This window comes from Dipteris shenzhenensis, chromosome 10 (assembly GCF_047967505.1).
Source record: "Dipteris shenzhenensis isolate YYH24624 ecotype China chromosome 10, Dip_SZ_1.0, whole genome shotgun sequence".
Lineage (NCBI taxonomy): Eukaryota > Viridiplantae > Streptophyta > Polypodiopsida > Gleicheniales > Dipteridaceae > Dipteris > Dipteris shenzhenensis.
Window position 1 is genome coordinate 26,257,384 of NC_141605.1, and position 17,634 is coordinate 26,275,017.

Here is a 17,634-nt window from a genome sequence, read left to right on the forward strand (position 1 = left end):
CCTGTGGAAGTGTCACTCAGGGTCTGAGAATCCTGTCGTTGGGCGTGCTGGGCCCTGGCTTGCTGACTCTGCCTGCCCTGCGGGGGTCCGGGGAGAGGAGCCCGGTCCTGACCACGAGGGCAATTTCGGGCTAAATGGCCCATCTTCATGCAACGAAGACACTGGCCTGGTAAACCAAAAATCTCCATTTGACGAAGTGTACCCCCCTCAAGGGTGTTGAGGATGATCAACTGTGGGAGGGACTCTGGGCTCTCAACCACCAATCTGATCGTGGGGACCCCATTGTTTGGTATCACTGATGCTGCCGAATCTGGAGGGAACTCCAACACCGTGTCAAATGCTCTACTAATGGAGGGGAGGATGGTTTTGTATTCCTTTGGGAGCCCTGGGAAGCAGAGCATCACCAGGAATTGGGGAACATGGTGTATCGTGTCCATATCCTGCACTATAAAGCCATAGTACCAAGGGAAAAGGTACACCAAATGCAGGCCAAGGAGGATGGGGCTCTGCTCCACAAGTGTCATGGCGGTAGCGGGAGAGCTAAGCTGGATGAGGAAGATGCCTCTTTCGTAGATGATGTCCTCCTAGATGTGGTCGCCCACTAGTGCCAAGCTCGCCTGGATCCACTCTCTCACCTCTCTCCTTATGGGAGTGAGGCCCACAATTCTGCCCACGATTGCCTTGTCCTGAAGTGACTGGACTGCATGTTGCACCTGTTGCTTGTCAGCTGGAGAAAGGAGAACCTTAATGGCTGTGGGATTCGAGGGTGCTGCCACAGAGCCCCTCTGGCCAGACCAAGGGTCTTCACCAAGATTTTCTTTCTTTGAACAAGCACAAAAACTCATGTTGCGAAGAAGGGGAAAAGAAAAATGGAAGCCGCAAGTTGAAATCCCACAACGGGCCTCTGGAGCTACCTGATGTTTCCAATGGTGCCCACTTTTAGGGCTGCAAGATCAATACTAAGATCTCTAGGGTAATCTTTCGGTACCTTCATTTTGTTCTAGGGCCCCAAATGCAAGAACTCACACGTGAGTGGTTGGCCTAGGCGAGGCTTGCGCCCTGGAAGATGAAATAGTGGGGTTGAGTTTGCTGGCTGAAGACCTAGTGAGGAAGGAGAAGCAGCTTGGGCAAGGCTCTAAGAGGGAGGTGGGGAGGATGAAGGGATGGCAAAAGAACCTAAGTCTTGGGGTGAGCTTAGAGAGGTGGAGGGGCAAGGGGGTGGAGGAGCTAAGGGTGATGGGTGGGGGTGAGAGGATGGAGAGGCGGGCAAATTTGTTGATGAAGAAGGGAGGGAGGAAGCGGGGGCAATCAACGGGAGTAGGTGGAAGGTTGTGCAGGGAGTGGTGGGGGTGGTGAAGAAGAAAATGAAGGCTGGGGCAGTGGCAAGGGGCAATGAGTAAGAGGGTAGGATGGAAGATCTTTGGTGTTGGCTGCCTAACCGTGTGCTCGTGGAATTTGCCTTGTGTTCTCAAGCACCACCTTTGTTGGAAGATTTAAGAACTCCCTTCTAGGGAAACTGGCTGCTTAAGGGGGAGGCACCCTCTGTATGGAGAGGACTTTGGATGAGGTCCCGTCATGCTGTCGCTTACAAGCCAGTCTTCTTTGATTCTTCGCTATGTGCTTGCCGATCTTCTTGCCCTCTACACTAGTCCAAATCCCTTTCGAAAGGTCGATCCAAGGGGTTTGCAATTGAGGAGGCTGTTGCTCTTGACTGGGTGGGGCACAAGTCTTGTACTAATGGCCTGTGGGGTCTTGGGGATGAGAGGAGGGACGATGTATGAAGCTTGGGCAAGCCTTGGCCAGGTGACCCACTTATTTGCAGTATAGGCACTGTCCTAGTAGACCTTGAAACTCGATCTATTGTTTGCCACTAGGGTCTCTAGAAGTACCTTCTCTGATATCGAGTAGAATACCAAAATAGGCCGTGTTAGAAGACAAAATGGATCTGTACGCCTTGGAAGGCTTGGGAAGCGCAGCATAATGGGATACCTTGGTACGTGATGCGTTGTTTGCATATTACCCACTATGAAACAGTGGTACCAAGGGTTGACAAATAGCAGATGAGGTCCAAAGTAAAATGGTTTTTTCTACACAAGGGCCTGAGTCCAAGGAGCTAAGATGGAATAGGAAAACCCCCTTCCCATAAATGGTGATGTACAGGATATAGTCTCCTTCTAGGCTAAACTCGCCTAGACCCAATCTCGAACTTGTTGTTGCATATGGGTAAGGCCAACAATGCGTTCCACCATTGCTCGATCTGGGAGGGAGAGTAGAGCTTTTTGTACCTATTGTTTGTCCTTTGGGGAGAGGGAGATCTGGATGGCTAAGGGTGTCATGGGTGCTGTCATGTGAGCCCTTCTTGGGGAGTCTAAAAGGTCACCTTCTAAGTTCCTACCCCTTTGTCAAGCAAAACTACTGCCTACTAGCAAGAGAAAGAAGAAGGAAAAGGGAAAGGAAGGAAGGGGCCGGGGGGATGGGCCCAAAAACAAGGAAAAAGGAAAAAAAGAAAGAAAAGAAAAGAAGAAGAATATATTTTTTGGTCGCCATCTTGTGGAAGCAGGCCTGCACCCCTAAAACGGGCATCGAATGGCCTTGTTTGGTTGCCAAAAAACTCTTCAGAGGGGCTGGGGGCAGCAAGACCAGGGATAGACGGAGTGGAAGGGAGCAAGAGCCCCTTGTGAGAAGGAAGGGGACAGAATAGGATGAAGACCAGCCCAAAAACGGGCTGGTGCTGGTCCAAAAATGGCCTGAGATCCAGTCCAAAGCAGGCTGGGAGGCGAGGGGACAGAAGATGAAACAGGGCAAGAAGGTAGAGAGGGGAGGGGGAGGGGAAGAGAGGTTGGAAGGGGGAGGACGGGCTATAGGGAGGAGTCGGAGCGTAAAAAAGCATGTGATCCTAAGCTTGATTACACACATCAAAGCAAGCAAGGGCTTTGTTTGAGGTACTTCTCTTGAGCTCAACCAGGATTGGTGCAATCTTTACTTCTTGTTTAAAAAGTTTGTGCTTCCTTGTTCTCTTCATGTTTGGAGCTGCTTGGATTTAGGGCAGCTTAGCCTATTGAGTGTGTCTTTGATTTGCATCTTCAAGTGTAGCTCATAGTTGATTTTTTGTAGTGAAATTAAGCTATTGTTTTTTGGCACTATTCAAATCTTATGTTTTCCCAATGCATGCTTTACATTCATTACTTGTGACTCTTCTGGTTATATGTCTTCGATCTTGGCATTTCAGGATTCCAATAAGTTGTCTAGACTCTTTTGTAGGTGGTTATTCTCTGAAGAAGTTAGAACATGAATAATAGAATACTATATTCTCATAGTATGTCAATAGTCTTTGGCCTTCTATACAATGGTTTAAGTAAAAAAATTCCAAGGACTAACTTTGATGTCTCATATCATGTATGCAGTAGCTATACCGAAGTTTTCTAATGCATGAAAATGAATATGGTACAATTGCAGGTTCTTGGAGACGTAGTTTTGAACCATCGATGTGCTCAACATAAGGTTGATACAACATTTCGATCATGTGTTTGTTGCCACAAATGACACCGTTTTAAAAGTGGAAGTATGGCTTTCTTTAGGAAATTCAGGAAATTCATTAGTGCACGATAAAGTCCTATTTATTTGATTGGTGTCGCGTGGTTTCAGGGTCCAAATGGAGTTTGGAATGTTTTTGGAGGTAAACTTGCTTGGGGCCCAGAAGCTATTGTAAGGGACGACCCCAACTTTCAAGGCCGTGGAAACCCCTCTAATGGTAATTCTTTTGTTCTTGGGGCGAGCTCATTAAAAGTGCATAGTTCATGATGCCTCACTTAAAACTATGTCTTGAGTGAATTTGTGATTGAGCTAGTTTGTGTTGTGATTTGCATGCCATTCAATAGATAATGAGAGAAGTACAGAAAGCGATATGGTAATGTAGAGTGATAATTAGATATATTCATAATGCTCTTTTTTCTCTCCTTTTTATAGTAGGGAGGGAGGGAAAAATATCAAAAGGAGGGCTATATTGTAGGAAAGTAAGAGAAGAAGCCTAGGCTGATTTCCCCCCCATTGCTAAGATGCTGAAACGTGATTCAAGGCTGGGAAGAAAAGTTCATGCGTTAATTGATGACTTCTATAGCTAAAAGAACCTTCCTTCTACCTAGTAAGGATTTGTAAAACGTGTTGCCCTAGATAGGTGAAAGTAGTTGGTGACTACAAAATTTAGGAATTGCTATTAGTGTGGCTTTGGGAGGCTTCTAAACATTGGGGCTTGTGGTGAGTTTAGTGCTATCCAAATATTCAACAAAGTGGATGTGTGCAATTGGTTGGTGGAAGTTACAGGTCTACCATGGTATGAACATTTTTGGAATTGTAGTGTTTGCACTATCTTTACAAAGTATTTAGGGTTTCTGTTTGTTTTGCTTCTAGTATGTGTTTATTTGAGGGGAAGGGAGCGGGGGTGAAACACACACTCGCCCATGCACACATGCATGCACGCACACGCTCACACATCCACGCGTGCCCCGTGCACGCGCCCACACACACACACACACAAAAGTGCACATTTCAGAGTTGTACTTTTGTAATAGCACTTCAGCTCTCTTGTCCTCTCTACATTTGCTTTGTACTACTTCAGTCTCGATCTTCCTCCCTCCCAAAACCTTACAAGTTGGTATCAGAGCCTTGGTCCTCTAGAAGCTCATGCTAGGTCTTCTTCAAGAGACGGTCCTCCAGCAAAACATCGTCCTTTCAAAGAAAAGCTTAATGGGTGGAGACGGCAGCTGGCCCAATGGATGTTGGAGTAAGGTTGGAGTGGCTTAAGGCTGTTGAGACACCCATTTTTTTGGAGGTGGTACAACATACACAACCACTTTAGGGCGGTACAACATACAATCACCATTTATTAGAGGGCGGTACACACACAAACTATTGTCTCGAGTTGGTACAACATACACAAACTAGACCCGCTTCATATGATGATACAACATAGAAAACAATTGCTTGGGATCGGTACGACATATACAAACTAGACCAGCCACGACATTGTTCAATGCACTGCCTCAGAGAATTGCTCTGTCGCCTTCACCTCACAGTCCTGCCAACTTCGGTACAAAGTACACAAACAAGTGCAGGACCTGTCCAAGCTCTTGGGGCCCTCTTTTTTGGGCCACCAAGACATTGCTAAGTGCTCTGCCTCAGAGACTTGCTTCATCACCACGTTCAGTTCACAATTCATCCAACATCAACCTACATCGTCGAGGTTGGTACAACATATGCAAACTAAATCTGCCATGGCATTGCTCAATGTGGCACCTCATAGCCCTACTTCATTGCCGCCTCCCAGCTCACAGTCCTCAATGTGTCGGTACAAAATACTTAAACTAGAGCTGCAACAACACTGCTCAATGGGCTGCCTCAGGGACGGACTTCGTCATTGTCTTCAACTCACATTGCTCTCAGCATCAACTTGCATCATTCCTCACCTGCTCATCGAGGACAAGACCTACACATCGTCACTCACCTGCTGGTGGAGGCGGGTTCATCAGCTATATGACTCGCCTTATACGTAGCTCATCATTTGCTACAATTTGTGTGCCATTCCTCATCTGTAGAAATCCATTTGTTGACCAGCCTGGTGCCGTTAGTGCCAGTACATCTTTACTCCTTTCATCGCTTGCTTTAGGAGGCCGTATGAGATGATGTTGTACATCTTCTCAACGATGTATGTCTACTTCAAATCTGCTCAGCAAGTTTTAACTTGCGGCTAGCACACTACTTCGTCCCATGTGGATGGTACCAACTATTCTCTATGGAGCTATAAGGTAAAAAACATGCTTGTGGCTAAAAGCTTGTGGTCAAAGACGGATGACACTTCCCAAGGTGACAGACTCCACAATCCACCTCAAGGAGGTGCTGGACAAGGTGGTGGGCAGCAAAGCAAGCCCATCATCCAGGCACAACCAAGATCACCTATTATGCCCACTCTAGATCAAGAAATATGGGATGCCAGAGATGTTGAGGCTGTTTCCGTAATTGCTTTGTCGGTGATGAGGCTCATTATTTCTCATATCCAGTCAGCTAAAACATCAGCAGTATGGAACAGTTTAGAGAGCATGTTCTAGGCAAAAAATGAGTCAAGGGTTTGTCATTCGAAGAGACAACTTGATGGCTTTAAGGTGCATGAACATGAACTTACAAAGATCCAAGGTCTCTGCGAGCAGTTGCTCAATTTTGATGAAGTGTTCCAAACAATCAGTTCTTTCCACCACTTTGCTAGAGTCAGAAAGATATGATAGCTCGATTTTGATGTAGTGTTCCAGACAATCAGTTCTTTCCACCACTTTGCTAGAGTCATAAAGATATAGTAGCTCACTCACCTGGAGTGGATTAGGCCCTTATTGCCAAGGGCAAGGAACTTCATGTGGGCCATTACCGAGATTCAGCAGTCATCAAATAAAAAATGAAAAAATGCAGGCAAGCCCATGAAGAAGGGCAAATGCTAGTGTTGCAAAAAGCCGGGGCACTTCGTTAGTGAATAGAAGTCAAGAATTACAAAGGAGGAGGGAGAGTGTGGCACTTTGGTTATAGATTCTAGCCAAATAAGGATAATGATTCAGACAACTTTGTCATTGACGAATGGGCTTTACTTGTGTGCAATCATGATGATAGACAGGAAGTTGCATCACATAGTGTGGCTGAAACTTCAGATGCTGTTCGGTACTTTGGCAGTGGCGCATCCAGGCACAATACCTCCTAAGGGGAGTTGTTTGCAGATTTGCAGCTTGCTCTGGTTGTGACACACTCAAGTCCACAAGCTCAACGATAACCTGCCAAGGTCTGAGACCAAGTCTCCACCCAGCCACTTTGCAATCTATGCACACTTGATCTGCAACATACCCAGCTTGGGTACACGACAACATACATCTCTTTTTTATTCTTACTTTAACGTGATCTAGTTTGCACCCAAAGGTTCAATGCTAATCCTAGCCACTTGCTAGGTACTAACCCACGTGTATTAATAACCTTAGGTCCTCTTAGGTGCTCACATAAATTGTTAGCCACACCTTTGCCCCTAGGCACATGCCGTAGGCATATGGCTAAAAAATTAACCCAAACCAATGTACATGGAGGTCTATTGACCCTTCTAGCCATCTTAGGAACCCTCATCAGAGACCTTCACAAACAAATCCTTGATTCAACACAACATAACATCCACATATTTACATTTATATATATTCTAATCGATAGGCGACCTTGCCTATTGTCTTTAGAATTAACCACCCCCCACAATATCGCGGGGATAGATTAATGCATTGTCTTGTAGGTAAGGACTTACCATGTGAAGGAACTTGAGAAAAACTCTCTCCTTGTTCGAATTCTCTAAAAATCCTATTCTCATATGCACAAGTCTTAGCTAACAATAACATTGTGCGTTGATGCCGAGTCAAAGAGCACAACAACATTATGCTCGACAAATTGTCCCGTCATTTTTATCAATTCCATTCCAGCCAAATCCCGAATATGCTGTTGTTGTGGGTTAATATGTTATCAGGTGCATTCTTAAGCTTGTTAGGAGCAAAAACACATAATAAAGTAGTTTCTAACTTGAGAGAAGGCCCCACTAGTTTAATGTAAGGTCCTCAGCCCCTAGGATTGTCCTCCATTTCTGCATAAGATTCTGAGATTACCATTTTAGCCATGGAGGAGTCTTATTCTTTGGACAGTCCTTCCACAAATGCGGTTGAAGGCATAAAAAATATAAACCTTATTTTCTTGCTTTCTCCTTCTACTCAGGAGTCAAGGACAATTTCAACCACGCCCAGGCTGCCATAGGGGACAGTTTTCTTTTGACCCCTATGGTGGTACTCGGTTGTGACGTAAAACCAGTTATCCTAGCTTGCTTCGCTTGATTACTGATTTGTTGCTATGCACCATTCCTAACAAGTGTTTTTTGAAAAGTTTGTGTCATCAAATGTATTGGCATCTTTACCCTTGACTTCGATTTTGATTCTATCATACTAATACCACTGCCTCTTCAGAGACGGCTCCGGGCTCCTTTCCAGATTCCTTGCCTACCCAGATCAGAGATGCCTCGCGGCCTTCATTCACGAGGGAGTCCGACATAGAGAGTACTTACTCAGGCGACGGGGCTTGGCAACATCATCAGACACCTCTCAGAGCAGGATTGCAGAGTTCTTCCCTTCAAGTGACATTAATCGTTTAGTCTCTAGCCACCGACGTGACAGAGTCCCGACCCGACAATCACAGCACGACACACGATGATGTGAAAAAAAAAAGAAACACAGGACTGTCCTCAGACAAACACAAAATGACTCAGTACTTTACTGCTGACCCCATACAATCATATCCACTTCTTCAGAATCCATCTCTAGAGACAAAATCGTATCTTCAGGACTTCCCCGGGATCAGTACTGTAATGTGGTAGCTCTCAAGGTAGAGCTTATGCACCGACTTTCAGAGCGGGTATCCAGAGCACACAAGTAACAAGTCAACCTCCCACACAATCTGACTAGAACACACCCAGACTCTTTAAAAGAGGGGAAAGCCTACACAGCCCGAAACAGACTGAACTCAGAACTGAACTTCCCCCAAAAAAAAACTCAGAAAACAGTCAGCCTCAGAATACCACATATCCACAGCCCCGTGCTCATTGGCCAGCTAGACCCCCAAGCTCACAAGCTGTTCACAAGAGGAACTGGCGCGTACCATCATCTATAAATCTGTAAGTACATTCACCGCACAAGCAGCCGTACAATTATACGTACAACAGCAGGCCCGTACAACCACACAGTAATCCGTACAGTCTGCATTTAATGACGAATGTCCTTTGTACAGCTCGTAGAAGACATCTTTAATAACTCGTACGTGCCCGTTCAGCCTGCAATCAAGGCACCGTACTACCAGCCCGTACCAATCAACAATTACACCGTACAATCTCGTACTGCAGACCGTACAAAGCCCACGCTTCAGATTCCGTACCAGCCCATACTGCTCATAGGCGCTCACCCTTCGCTTATGCACACGCTCACAGTCTCTTTCATCTACGGAATCCCTCTCCTACAGTGTAGCCCTTCAATCAACACCGCTGCGATCCTTGCACTGCTCTCTCCTCTTCACCCTAGGAGCCTCCCACCATCGCACCAGCTCTTCGTATAGCTCGTCCGCCCTTCACCGACTCCTCCTCTTCTCCTTTATCTGCAAGCCCCAGACTCCACGTACCATTCTCGCTCATCAACCAGAAGCTTCCCTCTTCCATTACGTAGCTACATGTATGAGCACGATGCCTTCTCAATCAGTCGAGCCACCTCAGCCTAATCTGTGACCTCACTAGTGACATTTTACCACTCTCAAGACATTTCTCCCAAATCACATTAAATGCACATTTTGGACCTTTAGTCACACAATTCCCACACACATTAGCATGCACGTTAAAGCTTGCATGCTCCCCCATATACACACATGAAAAGCCCCTTGACATGGGCACCGGAACACATCAAATTCCCATAACATATAAGACCACAGTGACTCAGGAAAATATAAAAAAACCCTTCATGACTTGACTTAACATGACCCCAAAAACATTTCATTTGACCACACACCGGACACCCTTGCTCTAGAGGTTTGGTACAACCACATTGCATTTCACCATTTCCCTAATAAGTCCCTGCAAAAAAACTTTTAGTCTTTCAAGTTCAAAATAAAAAGGTCTTTTACATGTGCAGCCAGTTACATTGGCTTATTCACACACAACCCGCAAATTGGTGTGCAAACTTCCATCCAAATCACTCAACTGATAAGATCCATTTGAATACTTCTTAAACACACTGAAAGGACCCACCCACTTTGTCACAAATTTAGTCTTGAAAGTACTATCCCGTTTATTGTCATATCTTAATACAAAGTCTCCTTCTTTGATGTTCTTATCCTTATACTTCAAATTAGCTTTCATTTGATTCTTTTCCCGAGTCTGAGCATAGTGTTCAACTGGTTTCATTCTATCAAGCTGAGCTTCCTGTAGTTCAACCAACCTTCTTTCATACTCGGTGTTAGGTTCTTCATCCATTTTCATGAGCAACTTCAGAGCTGGAATTTCTACTTCCAATGGCAACATAGCTTCTTTTCCATATACAAGATGAAAAGGAGAAAACTGTGTACCTTCCTTGACTGCTATTCGGTAGGCCCACAATGCTTGTGGCACAACTTGATCCCAGCTTTTCCCATGCATCTTCACGATCTTACTTATCATATTAATCAACTCTCCGTTGAAATATTCATTCTTACTGTTACACTGAGGATAATAAGGAGTAGCATATCTATGCTTAATTTTGAGCTTATGACACAACAAGTCAACCAACTCACTCCTAAATCTAGGCCCTTTATCACTTACCAATTCCAGAGGCATTCCAAATCTACAACATATATCTTCATATATGAACTTGCTCACTTGTTTAGCATTGACTGAAGCAACTGCCCGTGCTTCTGCCCATCTCGAAAGATACTCTACTGCAGTGAGAATGTAACACTTACTTCCTGAAGTCATGGGAAGTGGACCGATTGCATCAATCCCCCACTTCTCGAATATGTTGTATGCTATGATGAGATTTCTCAACTCTGGATGTAATACTCTTCTTCCCATCTGTTGGCATTGTAAACAGGATCTACACCAATGCTTTATATCTCTCTGTAGAGAGGGCCAGATATACCCTTCCATTAGTATCTTTCTTAGCATTGTCTTGAATGCGAAATGTCCGCCACAAATCCCCTCATGATTTGCCTCAAGCACATGCATGATCTCAGCTTGCCATGGGATTCTTCTCAAGACTAAATCTGCACCCTTCATATACCAAAAATCGTCAATTAGACAATAAGGCTCACAAGTCTTAACAAATCTATACCTCTTTTCTTTCGGAACCTCTTCTAGCACTTTTCCTGTGAGCAAGAAAGCCTCCACATTCGAAAGATACTCTCTCCCTCTGTACAAAGGTTCTTGAACTTTTACTACACACACCTGAACATTTTCCTCTCCACAAGCAGCATCATGTGCCTCATGATTCAAGTTTCTGTCCACATGCTGTAACAACCATGCATCAAAATGTTTGAGTAACTTTTTAACAATGCTAGCCCAATTCTTTAAATGTTCATGCTTTATCTTCCACACCCCCAGAATCTGTTTTACAACTAGCATTGAATCACCTTTTATAATCAGTCTTTTTATTCCCATCTTCAAACATGATTGCAAGCCTTCAGCTAAAGCAGCATATTCAGCTTCATTATTACTGCTTACCTTCAAGGGAAAACCTGATTTCCGAATTACCTTACCATCAAGATCATAGACAACCATTCCACCGGTTGCTTTGTCAATACTCTTCCTGTAAGAACCATCAAAGAACAAGGTATAGCTGTCTTCTAAACTTTTTCCTGCACTCTCTCAGTATGATCTTCCACTTCCTTGACTAAAATAGGGGTATCTTTGTAAGTAAGCGAATCGGCTAGCGTTGTTCTGGTTGAGTTCTCTACCGAAAGTAAAAATATACTCCTACAATTCTGTTACCCATCTCACCATACTTCGTGAGAAATTAATACCATTCACAAGTTGTGGCAATAGAGTATAACTAGTAAGTAGTACAAAAGAATGAGGCAATAAATAATTCCGAAATCTTCTACATGCAAATACAAAGCTGGCTAATACCAATTCAGCAGCTGAATACTTCTTCTCTGCTTCACTTTTTACCCTACTAGCAAAAAACACAGGCCTCATATACCTTGATTGCTCTCCCTACTGCAATAAAATGGCTCCCAATGCATTTGGCCCTACTGAAGGATTGACATAGAAAGTCTTATCGAAATCAGGAGCTTTAACACTTGACACTCTTCCAACAATCTCTTTGACTACTTCAAAAACCTCTCCACATTCACTTGTCCATTGCAAAGGCACCTTCTTCACTGCTTGTTGTAATGGATTCAAAACTTGAGAAAGCATAGAAATGAATCTGGAAAGATACTTAACCTTTTGCAAGAAAGTATGCAACTGCCTTGTCTTTGTTGGAGGTGCTAGAGTAACCAATGCTTTAATCTTCTCAGGGTCTGGCTCTATTCCATTCTCAGAAACAACATGACCCAATACTTTAATACTTGGCCGTGCCAACTTACATTTTTTGGGATTAAGTTGTCTTCCACTATCATCAATTCTCCCAAGTACTTGATCTAGTTTGGAACAATGATCCTTCCGATCACTAAAAATACAAATATCATCAATAAAAGCCTTGCAAAGTTTATCAAGAAAAGGGGCAAGTACCTCATTTGTGTTCTCCTGATAATGCGAGGGAGCATTCTTCAAACCAAAAGGCATCTTCTTATAAGAAAAGCAGCCCCAGGGAGTAATGAAAGTTGTCTTTGTCTGGTCTTCAGGAGCAATTGCAATCTGAAAATAGCCCGAATACCCATCACATAAACTATACATCTCATGACCGGCTATCTTATCCAGTATGTCATCCACATGTGGGAGAGGATAGTGATTACTCTTCGTCATAGCATTCAACGGTTTGTAATTAACACATACTCTCCATTGTCCATCTTTCTTTGGTACGATAACCACAGGGCTGGCCCAGTTAGAGTGAACAATGGGAAAAATTATATCAGCCTTAAGCAACTTGACCACCTCCTCTCGTAGTACCCTCACTTGCTCAGGACTAAATCTTTTCATTTTCTGAAATACCGGCCTTGCATCTTCTTTTAATTCAATCTTCAAAGGCTTCCCTTTAAACCCTCTAATCTCTTCATACGATGTGATAAATAAATAGGGATACCTGCGCAACATGGCTGAATACTCTTCCTTTTCTTTCAGAGTAAGATCTGGATTAATCATTTGCTGTATTAATTCCTGTGTTGAGATAGGTGCCTCTTTAGATTGCATAAACTCCTCCATTGCTTCAAATCTGTCCTCTTCTAACTGATGTACAGTTTCAGCCTGCTCCTTTGTACCCAAAAAGTTCACTCCCTCAATGAAAGCAACCTGAGCTTCATCATTGTCAATAGTAGTACTACTTTCTTCTTCACTCGTGGTCTCACTCTGCTTTTCTTCTTCTTCGATTGGGCTTGATATCTCAGCATGACTCACCATATCAAAACTGAACTTTTTACTATTAGATGTATATATTGAGATTATTCCCTTCCCCCAATTTTGAATAGCTCCCACTTTTCTCAACCAAGGTCTGCCTAAAATGAGAGGGTAAGCACCCATACCTGCCGGCATAGCATGACAATCTATTCTGCAATGCACATTGAAGACTTCCACATCCAAATCCTTCATCACTACCCGCAAACTCTTCACTCTGGCGTGGTTGGCCATTCTTATTCGGAAGTGAGAAGGATCAGTAACCTCCAAACCCAACCTCTCAACACAAGATTGAGTCATCACACATATCTGGGCACCTCCATCAATGTATGCTTCTCCAAGCTCATATCCTTTATGCCATGCCTCCACCGAAGGGCAATTATCAGGAAGCTCCGAAATAGACATAATATTTTTTGCTACTTTATGCACAACTCTCTTCTTACCTGGATTTACAGCTTTTCTCCATTCTCTCTTCAGCCTTGGACAGAGCCCAACCATCTGTGCAAAAGTAATATCCACCTTTCTGTTAGACAAATCAGCAATCAAATCATATTCAGCCTGCTCCTTTTCCAAGGGATAATCAGCTGTTCTGTACTTCTGTCTGGCCTTCCTTACCTTTTTCCTCTGGTAAGTAACAACATCTTCAGCCTGCTTACTCTTTTTTACACTTGCCTCTCCTTCTTCATCCCTGTCTCTCTTCCCAAGAGGCAAAACATCCAAATCACTCTCTTCCAATCCAAGCACGCTGACAAACTTACCTTTCCCCTTATCTTCAAAAGAAACCTTCTTTACTCCGTTACTACTTGAAGGTCCAGGCTCTTTTATCTGCACTCCATGATCAGTTGACCTATCTTTTAAATTTGAAGGAAGTGGGTACATATCACCGCCAACTCTGGGGGGCTTATCACATTGTGTACTATAATGTCCCCAATCTAGACAATTGAAGCATTGCACATACGGAGCATACACTCCCCGTCCTCTCCCGTCTTGCAAAGGTGCTTGAACACTTGAATTGGATGCATTACCTGCTCCTCTACCACCTGGAGTCCGACCTCGTCCTCTTCCTGCCATAAGGTTTAAACTGAGATTCTTGATTAATTCAGCCATTTCATGAATTTCATCCTTCATTGATCCCTCTTTCTTTTCTTCTGGCCTCACTGGCTCAATTACATTGTGCACAGGCATCTCCATAACAGAAGGAACAACGGGCACGCCATACTCTAGCTGAATTATCCTTCTTTGCTTCCTCTCTTTCTCCTTAGCCACTCTCAGGGCTTCCTCAAAAGTTGGCAGGTCCTTCACCTCAACCTTCACCCGTATCTCAGGCTTTAATCCTGCAATAAATCTATCCTTCTTTATGACACGAGGTGGTACTTCTGGCAAAAGAATTGACTGCCATTTATTCCACATGACCATAAATCTACTCACATAATCATCCACAGTTTGGTCTTTCCTTTGATACAAAGCACATAACTCCCTCCATACTCCATCTGCATCCTTGGTACATGCAAACCGTGCTAAAAAACTACTTCTTACCTCTCCATAAGTGAGATTCCTGCGTTCTCCTTGCTCATTTTGAAAACTGGCCTGAAATTCCTGCAACCATGTATGGGCTTCTCCCATCAAGTAAAAAAATAAAATTTGCAGTAACACTTCGGGTGCATTTCTGTCTTTTACAAGAGCTGTGAACTCCATACTCTCAATAAACTTTTCGGGGTCTTCATTGGGTAAACCATAAAATCTTGCAAAATCTTGAGCCATTTTCCAAGATCACTGAGTACTCCTTGACTTGGGTGGACTTTCACTCACCAAAACAAAGACTCTGTCCCTAGCAGGATCGCCAACACAATGATGTGAAAAAAAAAAAGAAACACAGGACTGTCCTCAGACAAACACAAAATGACTCAGTACTTTACTGCTGACCCCATACAATCATATCTTCTTCAGAATCCATCTCTAGAGACAAAATCGTATCTTCAAGACTTCCCTGGGATCAGTACTGTAATGTGGTAGCTCTCAAGGTAGAGCTTATGCACCGACTTTCAGAGCGGGTATCCAGAGCACACAAGTAACAAGTCAACCTCCCACACAATCTGACTAGAACACACCCAGACTCTTTAAAAGAGGGGAAAGCCTACACAGCCCGAAACAGACTGAACTCAGAACTGAACTTCCCCCAAAAAAAAAACTCAGAAAACAGTCAGCCTCAGAATACCACAGATACACAGCCGAGTGCTCATTGGCCAGCTAGACCCCCAAGCTCACAAGCTGTTCACAAGAGGAACTGGCGCGTACCATCATCTATAAATCTGTAAGTACATTCACCGCACAAGCAGCCGTACAATTATACGTACAACAGCAGGCCCGTACAACCACACAGTAATCCGTACAGTCTGCATTTAATGACGAACGTCCTCCGTACAGCTCGTAGAAGACATCTTTAATAACTCGTACGTGCCCGTTCAGCCTGCAATCAAGGCACCGTACTACCAGCCCGTACCAATCAACAATTACACCGTACAATCTCGTACTGCAGACCGTACAAAGCCCACGCTTCAGATTCCGTACCAGCCCATATTGCTCATAGGCGCTCACCCTTCGCTTATGCACACGCTCACAGTCTCTTTCATCTACGGAATCCCTCTCCTACAGTGTAGCCCTTCAATCAACACCGCTGCGATCCTTGCGCTGCTCTCTCCTCTTCACCCTAGGAGCCTCTCACCATCGCACGAGCTCTTCGTACAGCTCGTCCGCCCTTCACCGACTCCTCCTCTTCTCCTTTATCTGCAAGCCCTAGACTCCACGTACCATGCTCGCTCATCAACCAGAAGCTTCCCTCTTCCATTACGTAGCCACATGTATGAGCACGATGCCTTCTCAATCAGTCCAGCCACCTCAGCCTAATCTGCCACCTCACTAGTGACATTTTACCACTCTCAAGACATTTCTCCCAAATCACATGAAATGCACATTTTGGACCTTTAGTCACACAATTCCCACACACATTAGCATGCACATTAAAGCTTGCATGCTCCCCCATATACACACATGAAAAGCCCCTTGACATGGGCACCGGAACACATCAAATTCCCATAACATATAAGACGACAGTGACTCAGGAAAATATAAAAAAACCCTTCATGACTTGACTTAACATGACCCCAAAAACATTTCATTTGACCACGCACCGGACACCCTTGCTCTGGAGGTCTGGTACAACCACATTGCATTTCATCATTTCCCTAAAAAGTCCTTGCAAAAAAACTTTTAGTCTTTCAAGTTCAAAATAAAAAGGTCTTTTACATGTGCAGCCAGTTACATTGGCTTATTCACACACAACCCGCAATTTAACACTATCATGTGTTCAATGTCTACCCTCATGCACAATCTATGTGGAGAAAAATATATACAGATTTTATCCTATCAACGAGACATCGAGGGGACACACATATCACTCTTTGGGACCTCCCGTCATTGTTTAGACCCGGGATACGTCCCACGGGAGTCACGGTGGCTTTGGTCTTGCGTTGAGCCTCGTCCAGGAGACCGAGACGCACGGCACCCCTTGACGGGCACCGGCGTCCCATCACCGGCTATGCACCAGCCAGGGGGACATGACATATGGAGGATTCCGCTCCGCTCCAGTCCTTTTCTTTTCATTGTTACATCGAGATGTATTTGATTATGTATGATCAGACTTAGGATTCAGCACGGGTGATGATGCTCGTTTCAGTAGCGCCACCCTGACTGTGATTTGTATCAGGTTTTCTTTCAGTCTCATCGACCCATCGGTCTTCCGAAGACTCTAATAAAATTTCTTTCTTTCTTTCTTTCTCCTTGCGTGTCTGTATTCTCTTCTTCTAGGTTTGTCCATACTCTCAGCTCTTTGGAGTTAGAGACCAGCTTTGAATACCTCCCGTTGACCTCATTTGCCCCTTTGTTCGTGCTCACAATGCAAGTGTCTTTATATCAAACTTTAAAAGGTTCAATGGTAGCAACTCCATTTGTGAATGCAATCAACATAAGCATTAGATAATAGATGATACATAGGCTGCATTCCGTACCTTTTCTTGTACTTTGTCTCCTCCCTCTTCAGTCTCTTCATCCTCAGAGTTTGAGTCGTAAGCAAGACTTGGTTGGATGGCTTTTCCTTCCATCAGTTCAGCATGCCATAATGAGGCACTTTGTAGACAATACCAGCAACAACCAAATCACCAAGGACATCCTCAAACATAGCATCTCTTGAAGACTCCATATGCACCCGCAAAATTTAGCACAATCGTATTCACGAGAGTGGACACATGCATTGGTGACAAAATTGCAATCAAACCATAACTGGCGTTTCAAGGGTTATGTCATTGAGCACTTTGAAGAAGCTTTCAAATGCATATCCCACCGAGAGTCAAGGGGTTGTCGAAGGTGCATCTCAAGAACAGTTAACCCCGATCCTTCATATCTCATCTTGTTAGTATGTTAGTGACCATGGTTGACACGTCTGATGACGTTCGATACGTACCGTT

At 44.2% G+C, this 17,634-nt stretch overlaps 1 protein-coding gene across 3 annotated transcripts in view; it reads left to right on the forward strand.

Annotated features, from left to right (window-relative positions):
* LOC147897615 (uncharacterized) overlaps positions 1-17,634 on the forward strand; it is a 110,487-nt gene that overhangs the window by 46,632 nt on the left and 46,221 nt on the right. For all 3 annotated transcript variants that reach the window (XM_087380237.1, XM_087380239.1, XM_087380238.1), the window contains exons 8-9: positions 3,457-3,501; positions 3,646-3,751. In XM_087380237.1, the coding sequence (XP_087236363.1) occupies positions 3,457-3,501; positions 3,646-3,751 (151 nt within the window). The remainder of the gene's footprint in view (positions 1-3,456; positions 3,502-3,645; positions 3,752-17,634) is intronic.